Source organism: Lissotriton vulgaris, chromosome 5 (assembly GCF_964263255.1).
Source record: "Lissotriton vulgaris chromosome 5, aLisVul1.2, whole genome shotgun sequence".
NCBI classification, from domain to species: Eukaryota; Metazoa; Chordata; class Amphibia; order Caudata; family Salamandridae; genus Lissotriton; species Lissotriton vulgaris.
The window spans coordinates 838667589-838685887 of NC_141693.1; the positions used below are offsets into that span (position 1 = coordinate 838667589).

Here is an 18299-nt window from a genome sequence, read left to right on the forward strand (position 1 = left end):
ACATGGAGCCAAACGCCGGGCCAAAAGCAGGCTCCCTCAAAGCCTTTGGAGCCATGGCCCAGCAGTCAGAGCACAACGCAGAATTGTGTTCCGCTGCAGGCACCAGAGAAACTAAATGTTGCTCCATCACAGACATGACGCAGTGGCAGGCACAGCACAGTTTGAATCTAGCAGTCATCTGTGACATCAAGAAGCGGGTTTTAAAATTTTATCTAGGTAACACTAAGGATCTGCGGAGATCTGACCAGTTATTTATAAACTATGGTCTCACTCCTACCGGTCTAGTGACTTCTAAGCAGTCTATCTCCAGATGGATTGTTTCCTGCATTCTTCTCAGTTACTAAAAAGTGAATAAATCCTTATCTACTAAGCATAAAGCTCACTCCACTAGAGGGGATGGCAGCTACTGCAGCCTTGCTTCGTTATATTCCAATTGCAGAGATTTGAGAGGCTGTTACCTGGAAATCAGTTCATACTTTCACTTAACACTACTGCCTGTACTCGGATGCCAAGGCAGATGCTCAGGTAGGGCAGGCTTCCCTCCGAAACTGGTTTGCCTTAAAACTACATATAATTTTTCTCCATCTCTTCGACCACGTTCTATAGGGAAGGGCTTGCTAGTCTATTTAGTGCTTATGACTATACATTGAAATTCGCTACGAGAGAAGGAATGGTTTCTTACTTGTAACTCCAGTTCTCTCGTAGGGGGTATTTCTAGGATCAGTCTAAAGCAACTCTCCGTCCTCCCGGTGGAATAGACACAGAAATCCATAGCAAAGCATGCATTCTCTTCTCCCTGAAAAAGAATTGAAGTAACTGCCTCACTGCGCAGTGGTGCATGATAGGGATACTGGTGGTCTCTGGAATATATAAAACTTCAGCCTATGGGCTATTCCTTTCATCTATATAATAAAAAAGGGGGTTTTGTGAAGGAAATTATTCTGTGTTGAATACAAAAAAATTACACAAAATGTAGTATACTGGCTACCTTTTTTCAATTCTAGATGAAGATGCGGCCAGTGTCGCGTATGTATTTAGGCTTCATTATTGTCTTCCTATCTCTTAAGTGTATTTGCAGGTCTTCCTGAAGAAAGGTAAAAAATATATACTTAACTCCTCCCATGCTCATGCCACGGCGCTCATGACTAGCTCAGCTCGTCATGGCCCGTGGAACGCTCAGGTGGGGGGGGGGGGGGGGGGGGGGGGGGGGGGGGAATGAGCATGCGGGCGCTGTGTGCGCCCCCCCCCCCCCTCCCCCCCAGCAGGAGAATAACCTCTGCATCGAAAGGGCTAATATACATCTAAAGAAGTGCTCAGGCAACCCCGCACGTGGGCGGGACTGTTCAGGCGCCTATGACATGAGAACAGGAGTTACAGGTAAGAAACTGTTCCTTCTAATGAGACATCTCTCCCCCCCCCCCCCCCCTCCCAATTGACGAATAGGTGGTATTAGCAGTCTATGGATTGAATTGTTTTTTTTCATATATGCACATTTGCTTGGCTGTTCAATTATTAAGGCTCCTACCCCCATATTTGTTACTTATTTGTAAAGTGCCTTGTAAATATTTCTTGTGCTAGGAAAGAAAGGACCTACAGAGACACACAGGCAAAATTCTACTAGAAAAGCATGACAGACTACAACCTTCCTGCTTATGTCCTTAACATAAAATACACAATTTTAGCTGTTCAAATGGTAGGTGATTTTCTCTTGGCTCCAACTGGAGAGACTTCCAAAGGCCAGGAACTGGAAATCATAAGAGTCATCCTATATGTGCCAGCTTAATACAATTGGCTGTCAACCGGCACATGTTTTCAGAACGCATGGAACAGGCAAGAGTGTAATTTGTAACACCTTGGATAGTTCATATTTCTCTTAATCTTGCAATACAAAGGACTTAGACTACCCTTTACTAGATTGACCGACAGCAGTGCCCTACGGTCCTCTGACATTTTAAGATTTTATATTCGAACTGCAAATTGCGCACTCTTTGCAACTCATTCACATCCGTCTTTGCAGGCCTTCCTGAAAAAAAGGCGAAAAATATCCACTTAAGATATATCTAAAGTGCTCCAGGGTCCCAGCACATGGGCGAGATTATTCAAGTGCTTATGACCATGCATGGAAATCCCCTACGAGTCAACTACTTCCCTGAAGTCGATACACATCACTGTAGGAGGGCCTACCTTGTACACTTTGCTGCAGAAATAATAAACATTGGAAGGATGGAGGACACCCTCAGTTAAGTAAACAGACTCATGTGTCAAAAGTTTTTCTTCCTGCACTCTCGAGTAGGCACACTACCTTTTCCAAAAATAATTTGAAATATTGATCAAATGGTTTTACCAGGAGGTCAATGTGCACTGACCCGTAATTTATGAATGCTAAGCAGAAACAAATTAAGATTCATTTTACTGAGCTGTACACACATTTAAAGTACTGCACCACTTACCAATAAGGTCACTTCTATCCAACAGCAGCTCAAGGTCTTGGTCACTAATCACCTTATCAGCAGATCCTTTAACCTCCCTGTACATTAAGAAAACATTTATTTTAATTGTGAACTTCATCTAACCAAAATACGGTGCACTTTAGACGATCAAAATACCTTTCAAAATCTCTGGAACGGAGCAATTCCATTAGCTCTTGAGGATCCAAACAGCTTTTAGACTGATGTATTCCTGCCTGGCCACCTTTAAACTTGTCTGTGAAAAATAAATGTTACATTGGTTAAGAAAACTTCTGCGGGCAAAGTGCCCAAGGTTAAGATTCTCTTACATTTTGACTAAGTCCTCCTAAGCCACTCTCTAGAACATCAGAGGAACAAGCGTACAGACAGAAAAATGGTTATCAACACCAGTGCTAAAAAGAATCATTGTCAAATGCATGCAATAAGGAATCCCTTAACAAAACTGTTTGGGGCTCCTAAAAAATTCCTGTCACTTAGAGACTCAAGTCAAGTTAGAAATAAGTGGAAAGCGTTACGGCAATCAACGTCTTCAATAACCGAATTGGATTTAATCAGACCCCAAATGAGCAAGACATTTTTTTAGGATTGTTTAAAACAAAACCCCTCCCGAAAACTACCCTGCTGCAAGTGAAACTCAATCTGCAGTCTAAAATGGCAATAAATGTGGAAAAGCACAGTCCTATAGACAGCAAGACGAGTTAAAAAAATTTTTTTTAAAAAACCCTACCCCTTCAAGGCTCGGGTTTTCTATCTCCCAGGATGCCCAATACTTTCCTCCAAAACAGACTGCATGAATGAAAAAACTAACTTTTGATTCCCTTTTGAGAAAGATACAAAGCCAGGGAGGAGGGTATGAAGTTTATGGCTTCAGTGAACATTCCAAAGATGCAGAACCAGGACCATAAGTGACTTTCTACTACATCACAGGACCTTCAATTGATAGTAAATTATTACAAAAGAGCACCAAGCACATCCCTCATCTCCCAAAGTTCTCCACCATAGGAGCGAATAGAAAGAAAACCTTTCAATATGACATTAACCACTGCAAAAGATAGTTAATTGAAAAAAAAATCTTAAGGTAGCATTAGTTTCTCTATATTCCACTATGATCTTAGAATTTGAACTGTTTTGTAAAAGAATGAAAATATTTCCAAGTGGCTGCTTTACATACAAATTGAAAGGGAATGTTTCTTAACCAAGCCATAGCTGCACTTTCTCTCGTAGAATGAGCTTATGGCCTATTTGAAAGGAGTCTGTAAGCAAACTGAGCACAGAGTAATGCATGAAAATCCAATCAGAATGGATTTAAAAGTTGCATAGCTAGTATGTGTTGGCACATAAGTACTATATGTAATAAGGTTAAATCTACTTTTATATGAAAAACATTCAAACCAGCAACAAAAGCATGCAGAGAACATTCTGCAGGAGTAGCTGGCTTACTAAAGAAGCAGATAAAAAGATCACTTAATATTATTGTTACCTTAAGTAACAATGTTTCATATATCCTACTTGAATGGGAGCTCTATATAGTTCAGCAGTGCAAAGTACATGTAGTTCACTAGCAATCATGCTGTGGTGATGGAGAACAGGCAGCTGACTGACTGCAAGAAACCAATGAAGTCTTGTGAAAGGGCTCAAAATTTGAAACTGTTCGAGAATTCAGGCTTCAGTTTGAGAAAGGGACTATCAGGCAAATATTTTTTAAACCTTACATGAAGTCTTTGATTACTGGGATCGCGAAGGAGATTAGAGGGGGTCCTTTCCTGTATGATGTTAAAGCTACAAGATGTACTTTTATCGGAGCAAATTGCAGCTTAGAGATTTGGCTAGGGCAGCAAAGTACAACTTGATAACATCTGGGCAGGAAATACAAATTTGAATCACATGCAGAATCTTTCCATTTTGAACGCACATAAGGCTCTCATTTAAAGATCTTACTTTTGTCACATTTGCCATACACGACTGGCAAATTTAAATGACAATAGTGACTGAGCTTAGGGGCTATGTTACAAACTTAAATGACATCAGGTTTGGGGAGGGAAGAACTGAGCTTGCAGTCTATGCCCAAACTTCGATTTGCATGGTAGTCTGTGGACTTTAATAACATTTGAAGGATGTCGAGAAACCATACTTGCCAGGATCATTCTGGAGCAACAAGACTCCAGTTGTTCGGGTACTCCACGGTTTCAACAAGAGCAATGGTATTCATGGATTTGATGGAGGTGTAAAGGAATGTCCAAGTAGCTCATTAAAAGGGCTCCGGGAGAGGGCCTGGATCCAACTGCCTCAATGAGAAGCTTCGGCATTTGACTTTTGAGAGGTCACAAAGTCTATTTGCTGAAAACCCATTTGTTGAAAAATATTAATCATCTACGGCCCCTTCAGAGTTTCCTTGTAAACCTGCTTACAAGGTAGGTTTGGACATTTTGTATTCTCAGTAAGTAACTTGCTTTTATTGACAGGCTCAGGATTAGAAGCCATGCTTAAATGTTCTGTGCGCCCAGACAGGGCTTGGATGTAGAACCTGTTAACATGGTGGTGGTATGGTAATCTGAATTAGCATACTATCAAACAGATGGTAAAAAAACAAAAAAAGAAACAAATCAAAAACTAAACGGACTGACATGAGCTCCAGAAAGTGTATGATATGGTCTTTCCTTCCTTGGCGATATGCCCTAGGCTGACCAATCCATCAGGAAACATTGGTCATTACTACACACACACACACAGAACCACACACACAGAACCACACCCACAGAACCACACCCACAGAACCACACACACCCACAGAACCACACACACCCACAGAACCACCCACAGAACCACACACACCCACAGAACCACACACAGAACCACACACAGAACCACACACACATATATATATATATATATATATATATATATCTTGTATAGCGCAACAGCTACTCCAAGGGAGTAGCCGTTGCGCTTTGTGCTCCAGACCCAAAAGAAAACTGAAAACATAACAGCAGAGAAAACAGAAGCTAAAAATGGAAGCGCACTAGCCAGAAAATAACCAAGTCTTTAAACCCTTCCTAAAGGCAAGCAGATTAGATGTGGCCCGAAGGGACAGCGGTAAAGAGTTCCATAGCTGGGGTGCCAGGAATCTAAAGGACCGACCGCCCAGTCGGGCCCTCTTTATACGTGGAACCACAGCAAGTGCCAGTGACTCCGATCTTAAAGATCGTGTTGGCCGGTAAAAGTCCAGCCTCTTCTGTAGGTATTTGCACCAGTGGCATGCAGGGCTTTATGGGCCAAAGTCATGGCTTTGAACATTATCCTCTTCCGTATGGGAAGCCAATGAAGGGATTGGAGCAAGTTAGAGGCACTGGTACGGCGATGCAGGCCAAAAAAAAAAAAAAAAAAAAAAAAAATAAAAAAAAAAAAAAAATCGCTCGTGCTGCAGCGTTCTGGGTCACCTGCATGCGCTGTAAGAGATATTCTGGCAGACCCAGATACAAGGCATTAGCATAGTCCAATCTGGATCCTATGAGTGCCTGTACAGTTATCCTCCGATGTTCCTCAGAGAGTAGAGGAAAGAACTTTCGAAGCATCCCGAGGATACCGAAACACGTCCCTGTAAGAGTGGCCACCTGGGATTTGAGCGTGAGCTCGTTGTCAATTTTAATTCCCAGGTTCTTAGCCCATTTAGATGACTGAGCTGGGGGGGAACATGTCGGCAGGCCACCAACCATGCCAGTCCGGTTCCGATGGGCATCCGAAGAAAAGTATCTCGGATTTATCCGAGTTGCACTTGAGGCTGTTCAGTTGGAACCAGTTGAAAACAGCCCCAAGGCACTCACGGATACTTTCCCCATCGAAGTCTTCGCTCTTGCGGCAGGTGAAAAGAAGCTGGGTATCGTCAGCATATGAGACGATCCGGGCCCCATAGGACTCCGCCAATGTCGCCAGAGGGGTCATGAGGATGTTAAATAGAGTAGGGCTCAGTACTGAGCCCTGAGGAACTCCAACTCCCAATGGCGGCATTTCGGCAGATCCAGGTGAGGCCCAGACCGTCTGTCGGCGGTTGGCTAAGAAGGAACAAAACCAGTTGAGCACCGTCCCCCCTAGACCGATGTCATGTAATCTAGTGAGGAGATCCTCATGGGGGACGGTGTCAAAAGCCGCCGTCAGATCTAACATAACCAACATCACCCTGCCTCCAGCATCCAGCACCTCCTTCACAATCTCAGAGACTTCCAAAAGCGCCGTCTCGGTGCTTAAGTTGGATCGAAAGCCCGATTGGGACGCATGGAGTAGCTCATTCGACTCCAGGAAGTTAGAGAGCACGCTATGAACGCGTTTCTCCAAGATTTTAGTAAGTGCTGGAAGGAGCGAGATCGGTCTGTAATTGGACGGGGCTTCGGGATCGAGGTTGGGCTTCTTAAGAAGAGGAATAACCATGGCCTGTTTCCAGGAGTGTGGCAAAACTCCCTGACTCAAGGAGAGGTTGAGAATAGGATTGGCTATGGGGTTGACAACATCTGCCATTCTCGCTAGAAATTTTGCTGGGCATGGATCGCGAGGTGAGCCAGATTTAAGATTCCTCATCAATGCTAGGGATGAGGATATCGTAAGGGGCGGGAAGTCTAGCAGAGCTGGGCAGGTGGGCTATCTCGTTAGACAGAGTCAAAGGATCAGCTGTCGGTCTTGGGGGAAAGGAGTCCTGTATCTGCCTAATTTTGGTGGTAAAAAAATTAGCAATGGTGTCGGCCCAGGTCTCAACCGGGGCTTTCTGTGCTGAGATTGAGCGCGGGGTAGTAAATTCTCGAACAATCGAAAAGATCTCCTTGCAGGAGTTTGCTGCTTCCTCAATTCTTTTGGCAAAATAGCATTTCTTGCCCTGTAGGATTAAACCATGATAAGATTTCATCATGGATTTGTAGATCTGTTTAGCCTCGGTATCATAATGGGCTCTCCAAGCCCGTTCGGCGACTTTACATTGTCTACGGGAATGGGCCAGTTCATCCGTAAACCATGGGGCCGAGATCCGTTGGGTATCAGATCTGGGTGGCTGTAATGGGGCTAGCTCATTCAATCTAGCTAGGAACCAGGACTGCAGAATGTCAAGGTCGTTATCCAGATCACCAGTGTAGGACAGAGGATGGTCCACCAGGGCCTGGGCTAACAGATCTGGAGTCACCCGATGGTACGCCCTGTAGTTACTGCCCTGTAGTCTCATAGCACTGACAGCTGGTTTCTCAGTGGCAGATATTTGAAAATGGACAAGACAATGGTCAGACCATAATACTGGCAGAAGTGTAATAGCCACGATTGGTGAAGTGGAAAAGACCTGGTCAAGCGTATGACCTTTGTCATGGGTCGGGCCAAAGAGATAAGGGGACATGCCCAAGGTAGATGTGATATCCAGCAGCTTAATAGCATCTTGATCCTGATGATCTTCCATGTGGAAGTTGAAGTCTCCCGCCAATAGACACTGCTCAGATCTCAAGACTAGTGCAGACAGGACCTGCTGGAGATCAAAGAAAGATCCCACAGGACCCGGGGGCCTATAAACTACGAGACCCTTTACCGCTTGTTGAGGTGATAGGGATAGGGTAAAGGCGAGGGATTCGGCGCCCGCGATGGTCTCAATGTGCGTAACTGTGCACGTGAGAGATTTTTTCACAACTAGGGCGACTCCTCCCCCCTCTTCCCTTAGCTCTATCTTGTCGATGGATGATATACTCGGAAGGAATGGCTGCCACTATGTCCGGATGGGAGGACTCATTGAGCCAAGTCTCAGTGAGCAGAAGACAAGTAGGACTGGTCGTAGAGAGGAGATCAAAGATCTCCTGAGTGTGTCTGTGTAGCGACCTCGTATTAAGGAGTAGGCACAGATGTTTAATGCTGCAGTCCTTCACGGGACGGGTGGGGAGGAGGTTGCTGGTAGGATGCCAGTTACAGACAGGGCAATTATGTTTACCCCTATAGCGACCAGGAAATACTAAGTGACAGGAAGCATCCAAAGCGCGCAGGGAGTGGAGCTCCTGGGAGGAGTAAGAAAGCACTCTCTGCTTCCAAGCTGAGTGGTCGCTCCCCTGCTGCTGAGGTATCGTTTGTGCAGCGCTTACGCTCTAACCTGGTCTGCTTTTAATAATTACTGCCTGCTGTGTGTCCTCATTACCGCTGCGTGCTGGAACTGCCGCTTTGCCCATTTAAGTGCTGAATTTACCGATTTGCCCATTTACAGTGCGATACTGCTAGCGTGACTGTTGCATATTGTGTTTTCATCTCGCCGCTTTAACTCATTAGCATTTTGTTCCGTAGCGTGACACTATTGTAGTATTTGCGTTTCCCCCCTAGCGCTCCTGCCGCCCTGACCCCTCCACCTCCATTTTGTTGTTGTTTTCGTCCTCCTTTGCCCGCCCCGCCTCCCAGCTGAAGCGCCCTCCCACAGACAACAAACAGCGCTCCCACACCAGGAAGCGCCGTGACTCACTCTCTGCTTCCAAGCTGAGTGGTCGCTCCCCTGCTGCTGAGGTATCGTTTGTGCAGCGCTTACGCTCTAACCTGGTCTGCTTTTAATAATTACTGCCTGCTGTGTGTCCTCATTACCGCTGCGTGCTGGAACTGCCGCTTTGCCCATTTAAGTGCTGAATTTACCGATTTGCCCATTTACAGTGCGATACTGCTAGCGTGACTCTGTTGCATATTGTGTTTCCATCTCGCCGCTTTAACTCATTAGCATTTTGTTCCGTAGCGTGACACTATTGTAGTATTTGCGTTTCCCCCCTAGCGCTCCTGCCGCCCTGACCCCTCCACCTCCATTTTGTTGTTGTTGTCGTCCTCCTTTGCCCGCCCCGCCTCCCAGCTGAAGGGCCCTCGCCCCTCCCCCCCACCATCCATTTATGGCCAATGCCCCCACGTGCAGCGTCCACGCGCTACGTACACGCCGAAGGTGCGCCAAAGGTAAGCCCGTCTACGCCCGTCCGCGCCTGGACCGCGCCCAGCGCCAGACCCCCTGCCCCTCGCGCTCCCCAGCCCTCCCGCATTACCTATGATGCCGCCACCCTCCTAGCCCTTGACCCCGGTCGCGCCCCCAACTGCGTCCAAGCCGCTCCTGGACACACCCATGGCCCTTTCTCCTGCTACTCCTGCAAATTCAGCGGCACCGACAACATCTCCGCTACGACCACACCACAGATTCCCGACCCCAACCACCTACAATGCATCCTTCTCAACACCCGCTCGGTCCACAGACACGCCATTGACCTATGGAACCTACTAGACACCATCTCTCCAGACGTCGCCTTCCTTACGGAAACATGGATGAATGCTTCCTCCGCACCAGACATCACCATTGCCATCCCTGAAGACTATAAGATCACCCGCAAAGACCGTACCAGCCACACAGGAGGAGGAATCGCTATCGTCCATAAGAAATCTATCCGCATCTCAACCAGCTCTGACGCCAACCTCGCCAACTCCGAACACCTTCACTTCCAGATCCACATCGACCCCAAAACTACACTCAGAGGCACCCTCCTCTACAGACCACCAGGACCCCGCGCAAAATTCAGTGAAGACATCACAGACTTCATCTCTCCACACGCGCTCCCCTCCAAAGACTATATTCTTCTGGGAGACCTCAACTTTCACCTCGAAAAGATAAACGACCACAACACCGCCACCCTCGTGGACAACCTCGGACTTAAAAAACTAGTCACCTCCCCCACCCATATCGCAGGTCACACACTCAACCCCATCTTCACTTCCAGCAATCATGTCTCCTTCAGCCACACTACGAATCTCCTATGGACCGACCACAGCTGCGTTCACTTCACCTACAACAAGCCGAAACCCATCAACCACTCCCAACCTACCCTGCAAAGAAACTGGAACAAAATCACCACGGACCAAATATCCGCATCGCTCCTTCGAAACTCCCCAGCACTCTCTTCTAACGCCAACGAAGCCGCCGCCAACCTCACCCTATGGTTATCCAACACCGCCGACACCTTAGCTCCACTGAAAAAACGTCAAAGTAAACCTGGCAACAAGAAAACCTCATGGTTCAACGATGATCTCAAGAAGTCCAAGAAACTCTGCCGCTCCCTTGAAAAGGCCTGGAAAAAAGACCCAACCACCAACACCAAGGACGCCTTCAAAAGCGCCACCCACACTCACCACCAACTGATCCGAAAAGCCAAGAAAACAGCATTCAAGGATCGACTTGACAACAACGCCCACAACAGCAAGGAACTTTTCAACATCGTCAAGGAATTTTCCAATCCCTCGGCCAACTCCAACGACATCACCCCCTCTCAAACCCTCTGCGACTCCCTCGCCTCTTTTTTCCACAACAAGATTGCAGACATCCACAACAGCTTTGACAACCAACCCGGAAACCAACCCACCCTACCATCTGCTGACCATCTTCCCCCCGTGAACACCCTTAACGCCTGGAACCCAATCTCCACTGAGGACACCATCCGCCTGATGAATTCCATCCACTCAGGATCCCCCACAGACCCATGCCCTCACCACATCTTCAACAAAGCAGACTCCGTCATAGCACCGCACCTCCGTGACGTCATCAACTGCTCCTTCAACTCCGCTACCTTCCCAGAAGACTGGAAACACGCTGAACTCACCGCCCTTCTGAAAAAACCAACAGCGGACCCCACCGAACTCAAAAATTACCGCCCCATCTCGCTTCTCTCATTCCCGGCCAAAGTCATCGAAAAAGCCGTCAACAACCAGCTCGCCGCCTTCCTCGAAGCCAACAAATCCCTCGACCCCTCACAATCTGGCTTCCGAGCAAAACACAGCACTGAGACCGCCCTCATCGCAGCAACAGACGACATTCGAACTCTACTGGACAATGGAGACACAGTCGCCCTCATCCTCCTCGACCTCTCTGCAGCATTCGATACAGTCTGCCACAGCACCCTTCTACAACGCCTCAATAACATCGGAATCCAAGGAAAAGCACTTGAATGGATCACATCGTTCCTCACCGGAAGAACCCAGAGAGTCCGCCTTCCTCCATTCAAGTCCGAGGCCTCTGAAGTCATCTGCGGCGTATCTCAAGGATCCTCACTCAGTCCCACCCTCTTCAACATATACATGAGCCCCCTCGCGGCCATCGCACGCCAACACAACCTCAACATCATCTCTTACGCGGACGACACTCAACTGATCCTTTCTCTCACCAATGACCCCAGCACCGCCAAAACTAACCTACACGAAGGAATGAAAGAAGTTGCCGAATGGATGAAACAAAGCCGTCTGAAACTGAACTCAGACAAAACAGAAGTCCTCATCTTAGGCACATCCCCCTCTGCTTGGGACGACTCCTGGTGGCCGGAAGCCCTCGGAAAAGCACCCATCCCGACAGACCACGCACGGAACCTTGGCGTCATCCTGGATTCTTCACTCTCCATGAGCAAACAAGTCAGCGCTGTATCCTCTTCCTGCTTCAACATTCTTCGCATGCTCAGAAAAACATTTCGCTGGATCCCCTCCGAAACAAGGAAAACAGTCACCCACGCCCTGGTCACGAGCCGACTGGACTACGGAAACACCCTCTACGCAGGTACCACCGCTAAACTCCAGAAAAAACTCCAACGAATCCAAAACGCATCAGCCAGGCTCATATTAGACATCCCACGCAACGAACACATCTCTGGTCACCTTAAAGACCTCCACTGGCTACCCGTCAATAAGAGGATCACTTTCCGTCTGCTCACCCACGCACACAAATCACTCTACAACATCGGACCAGATTGCCTCAACTCTCGACTGTCCTTCTACACCCCCTCACGCCAACTACGTTCCTCCAACCAAGCCCTCGCCACTGTACCTCGCATCAACAAGACCACCATGGGAGGCAGATCCTTTTCATACCTGGCTGCTAAAACATGGAACTCACTCCCCGCTTACCTTCGCCTCACCCAGAACCACCTAGCGTTCAGAAAGCAGCTTAAAACCTGGATATTTGACAAATAATCCTCCTCCCCTTCCTAAGCGCCTTGAAACCCTATGGGTATGTAGTGCGCTATACAAATGTTATGACTTGACTTGACAAGGGGGACAAAATAAACCAAGAGAGCCTGCCAAGCCGTACGCCTCCGGGACGCTGACGGGCAGGACTCTGGCACGACTCCGGCGCAGATCCGGCGCGTCCGCTGCTCGGAGGGCGGAGAGTCCTACCCCCAAGATGGCGGCCGAAATGAGATCCCAGCCCTCGGCGTCAATACTCAGCCGAGGGCGGTCTGAAACCCCAGGCAAGGGGGAGGGAGCAGGCGAAGCGCTTACAAGCGCTGGGAAGTCTGAGGCAAGGCAGCGGCACGCTTACAACACAAGCGCGATCCTAAGCTGCACAGAAATTAAATTAAAATTGACTAACACGAAAGTCAAACACACTCGCTTTAAAATTGCCAAAGAAAAGAGAGGAGACCTCCCGGCTTCCGCCTCAGGAGGGAAAAGGTTAGGTAGCAGTTGTTAATCACTTTGAAATGCCCCCGCCGCGCTTTGCCTTCCGCAGAGCTAGTAATTTGAAGGACAAGCTAGTCCACACGAGGACCAATGTAAGAACGGAGACAGAAATGAAAACTATCCCAAATGGACATTTTCCGTGTGGAAACTGTTCTGTGTGCCCCATGACTAAAAAACTACTACAGTGACACTACAATCTGGCAAGACCTGGACACTGAACCATTTCAGTAATTGCAACACTTCCAACGTTGTATATAGACTGAGATGTGAATGTGGGTTAGATTACATAGGGCTCACCACACGCAAAATCAAACTCCGGATTCAGGAACATGTCAGTACCATCAGGATTGGAAAACTAACTACTAAGTTAGTACAGCACTGTCACCGGAATAAACACACTTTCACGTGGGTAGTACTAGAAAGAGTGATGGGCGACATCCAGACTATCGAGAGACGTCTGATTGTGAAGGAGGCACACTGGATATACAAGGAACAAAGTGAGCAGAGAGGACTAAAAGAACTCCTGGAGTGGAACAAGTTGCGCTTATACATGAAAAATGTTTTCAGGACATTCAAAGTTCCCTAATCCAGTGGGGCACGGACACACTTTAACAGTCAGATATTTGGTCATTGTGAATTATAACGACTGTGCATACATCTTGTGTGAATGCTCCTTGGTTCAGTAGGCTTGAGGACCAGCGCCCCGTCTAGATTATTGGGGAACTAAAAGGCTGTAGGTTGCAGGAGAGAAAGATCATAAGGGGGTCTAAGAACCGTATTATATGAAATAATAGAGTTTAAGATCAACTTCAACTGTAGTGGACAAGCGAACACACCACTCCAAGATGGCCCCTGCGCAACATAATATGACTGTCATGGTCACAAGGATTTACTATAAATACTTAGAGCAGCCATGTGCAAACACGAAATTACCAACAAAATATAAATATGAGAGGTGCCTTGACATCTAGGCACCTATAAATTGAAGCAGTAAAATCACCCAAAAATACGGAGTTTTTAACTACAGCGAGTTTTTCCCTTTATAAATCTATAATTATATGCTTAATACTCCGCCCTTCGTCCATTTATTGCCACACTACCGAGTTAGGCGAATCGAGCAATGATCAGAGAGGTACACGAGAAGCGGATATAGATATATATATATATATATATATATATATATATATATATATAGATAGATATATATATAGATAGATATATATATATATAGATACGGAGCCTGTTTAGTGATGGCCACCAGAGCACCACGTGATGAGGGGAACCAATCTGGAAGACCGAATCACGAAAATGAGGGAGGGCGATTAACGGAGCAAGAAAAACAAATAGAGCAGCTGTGACACTCGTTCGGCGTTCGAGTAGTGAGTAGACGCCGAACGATTATACTCCTAGAGATGAGGTCAGAAAGGTTAACGGAATCGATGGGGGAAGCCGGCTTACACGGGTAAGATCGCTCTGTGGAGGGGGCTAACTTCTGATATCAATTCCTTTCGCAGTAACTGCATGAAAAGGAGATAGGATATCGCTCACCAATGGGGGCATTTTCCTAGCGTTTTTCCCTCTTGGCTGGTATGAGAGGTTAAACTACATACAGGGTAATTATATCCTATCATTGAAATAGCGTGATTGATAAACTGCAATAGTGTCAATGTTTGCACTACAGTGAGGTGACCAGGAAGGTAACCCTAGATATCTGTCTGTTTTTTACAGCATTGGCAGCACAGTGCCTCTAGCAGTGGCATTCAATTCGGGTGGCCTTGAGGAAATTGCCTGATCTAAACCATGGCAATGAAACATGTCGGCTGTAAGTGGGGTGTGAAGTGATAGGTAGTCTTCACACTCTTCTTTTTTATACTTTGTCTTACTGTTCGCAACAAAGAAGGGAATACAAGTAAAGTTTAAAGCCCTTGTTGCGCAGTATCTTATATGTTTACATGTTTAAATGTTTAAATGTTTGTTAGTTTTGTTACATATAAGTTGTGTTCACTGCATCACGCACTGTTACTTTTGGGTTGAGACACGTTTCCTTTAAAGCTTGATGGCACCAATGATGATAACAGGGCCATCCTGGTGAGTACCAGCTAGGGGTCCCATTGGTGGTGCGCCCGTGAGGTGCCATCTTGCTCTTCACACATTTTTTGTTCGTCCAAAGTGTTCGTGAGTTCTGTGTTGTCTTGTAATGTCAAGATCAGAGTAAGGCTGCTTTTTAATTAAGCAATTGATTGAGATGTCATGAGTATCCCTAGATTAAGGAACTCCCTGGTGTGAATTACTAGCGACCAGTGACGTCTATGTATCACTAAGTAGCATTGCATTGAGAACTAGGACTTGTTGTGTTCATTGACTGCAGGTCTTCTGACCCAGCCACATGCAAAGGAGTCTGTTCCTGCCAAGCTAGATCCTCCCCGGACTGGAAACAAGCCTCCTTGGACGGTTTGGGGGTAACACCCCTTATCAACCAGGCTAGATTGAATCCAGTGGCACAGTGAGCAAGGTTTTCCCATGGGCTGGTAGTCAGAGGTACCCACACCCCAGGGATGGGCTAGGGAGGTCTAGACATCAATAGACTGGTCTCGCTATCTTGGGAGTGGGTTGAATGGTACAACTTGGGACAGCCAGGTGCCACACTTCACAAGCAGTGGTCACCAGGTGGGAGGGAACCTGATAGCCCATTGGCTACCAACCGCATTCTAACTGGAAGGCATTTTCCAACCCCAATAGTGGCACACAGGTGTTGAAAAGTAATCGACAATCATGAACATCACCGGCGCCATCTTGCCTACCAAGAAGCCACTGTCCGCACGTAAACTGCATCCATTTTAGGTGGCGCGGCCATCTTGCGCTTTGCAAGTCACCTGTGATTCACCCTGACCCTGCAACCATCCCCGGTGCCCTGATTCAGCATGACCAAATGCACTTGGGTCATAAAACCTTGTCAGCCTGACAAAGCCCCGGAGCCACTTCCCACCCTAAAACACATTTGTTCTTTCATCCTCTGCACATGAGCAAGGCCTTCTGATAACCCCCAACTGCACTTGGCCACTTGATCCGGTCCCAGACTGTAAACCAAGCCTTGTGGACGTACTTTATTGCCCTCACACAGCAGGACTTGTTACACCAACAGAAATGCTTGATCCTATCACTTACATAACCTTTAGATCTGACCGATCCCACACACTTTTAGGTCTTGTAGGAATGTCCAGCTGCAAGATGACAATCTGTTAGATTTGGGAGGGGGAACGACAGCTGGTGGGTCTGTGTGGGAACCGGTTGGAGGCAGGAATTCCTAGGATGTTTGACCACTAATAAAGTTACTAAAAATGGTATAAAAGGGAGGGCAGCAGAGAAATTGTCAGAGCATCTCCCAAAGACATTCTGCCTGTCTGCGTCGACGTTCTCTCCTCTGGAGCAAATAAATTTGTTCTTTGCTTTTCAGCTCCCAGCGCCTGCCTCTATTTGTTTAACGGGTAACTAAGAGAATTAGAGGCTACTAAAGCCAAGCAGTGTTTGATGCTAACTAGAAAATCTGCTTTTCTACACAGGCCTCAAGTTACTTACCTGTAACTTTGGTTCTCCAGTATTGGTAACTTTCATAGATTCCCATAGCTTGTATCATTCCCCCGTTGTCGGAATAGGAGTCTCGGTAAACAAAATAACATAGTAGGAGGTACAAAAGGGAAAGAAAAAAGGGCTAGGCCTCATTCCCTTTTGTAGCATATCCACCTCATTTTGCAAAAGAGACCAAAGTAAAGCAACAACCAATCAGATTAGCCTCAACCCATAGAACCCTCCTGAGAGAACGTCAGAGCCTCACATTTTTGTAGCAGTTGTGAAATAGTATAGCAAAACCTGCTGAGGGCTGAGCTTTCCCAGGGGAGGGGGGGAAGTGCGCATGGGAATCTATGAAAGTTACCAATACTAGAGAACCAAAGTTACAGGTAAGTAACTTGTTTTCTTACTCCAGTATTGGAACTTTCATAGATTCCCATAGCTTGTATCAGATTAGCTAGCAGTCAGAGCACATTTTGCACCCTCATTTACATCTTTCTCCAACACTTGTGTTTTTTTTTTTTTAAATACAGCCATAATAAACAGTGCAATCACAAAGAACACATAGCAAAATGTGCAAATAACAGTAAGAAGAGGAAGGAGGGAAGAAAGGAAAGTTCACCACTCAATGGAAGAGGTTCCTCAGGACTGCCAGGCCTACAGCCGTGTCTTCTTGCGCAGAGGACTCCAGGCAGTAATATCTTGTGAAGGTGTGCGTGCTGCTCCGAGTTGCAGCCCTGCAAATGTCTTTAATCTGAACTCCCGCAAAGAGCCGTAGAGGTAGCCATGGAACTTGTCGAATGTGCTCTAACTCTGCCTTCTAGAGGCTTGCCCGCTGCAGAGTGACAGTACTTTATGGCACTGGAGATCAATCTAGCGATACCCTACTTAGAGAGGGGTAAGCCTCTGTGGGGAGCACTAAATGCGATGAACAATTAAGATTTTCGAAATCCCTTAGTGCGGTCCAGATAAAATTTCAAGCACCGCTGCACATCCAGTGAATGAAGTGTCCTTTCCGCCTGCGTCGAAGGCTGAGGAAAGAAAGCCTTGAGAATCACTGGCTCGTTTAAATGAAAGTCCGAAGGCACTTTTGGTTTGAACTTTGGGTTAGTCCTTAGAATTACTGTATTTCTTTTGAACTGGAGAAAAGGTTCCTGTATTGTGCGAGCTTGCAATTCTCCAATACGTCTTGCAGAAGTGAGAGCAAGAAGGAGCGCCAGTTTCCACAAGAGGAATTTCATGTCTGTTCGATTAATCAGGTCAAAGGGATGCTTCATCAGCTGGGTGAGAACCAAGTTCAAATGCCATGTGGGAGGTGGAGGCCTCACTGGAGGAAAAACTCGAAATAGACCCTTGAGAAATTGTTTGACAATTCTGGATGACGAGAGAAGATCCAGATGCAGTGAGTCTGTAGCGAGAAATTGCCGCTAAGGGAACCTTTATGGATGAATGGGCCAGTCCTGCCTTAGCCAAGGACAGGAGTAAAGGAAGAACCTGACGAGGTTGGGATGAGAAAGGGTCAACACCTTTCTGCTGACACCAGATGCAAAATCGTTTCAATTTCAAACGGTAAGTCTTGTTAACGGAAGGAGCTCGAGCCTGAGAAAGAAAATCTCTAATTTCATACGAGAGATGAAGGTCTAGGAAATCTCGCTGCTCAGGAGCCATGCTGATAGGCGTAAGGATCGAGGATCCGGATGCCAGATCTGGCCCTGGGATATTGTGCGAAGATCCAGTATTATCTGTAAGGGATGTGGAGGGGCCAGAGAAAGGAGGTGAAGCTCCGTAAACCAAAACTGCGTC

General features: G+C 46.8%; 1 protein-coding gene across 1 annotated transcript in view; it reads right to left on the reverse strand.

Moving 5' to 3' along the window:
* The window catches only part of HELLS (helicase, lymphoid specific), a 591428-nt gene that overhangs the window by 75621 nt on the left and 497508 nt on the right, over window positions 1–18299 (reverse strand). Inside the window, exons 20-21 of the mRNA XM_086922383.1 lie at window positions 2607–2703; window positions 2451–2527 (exon numbers count right to left, since the gene is read on the reverse strand). Of these exons, the coding sequence (XP_086778509.1) occupies window positions 2451–2527; window positions 2607–2703 (174 nt within the window). The remainder of the gene's footprint in view (window positions 1–2450; window positions 2528–2606; window positions 2704–18299) is intronic.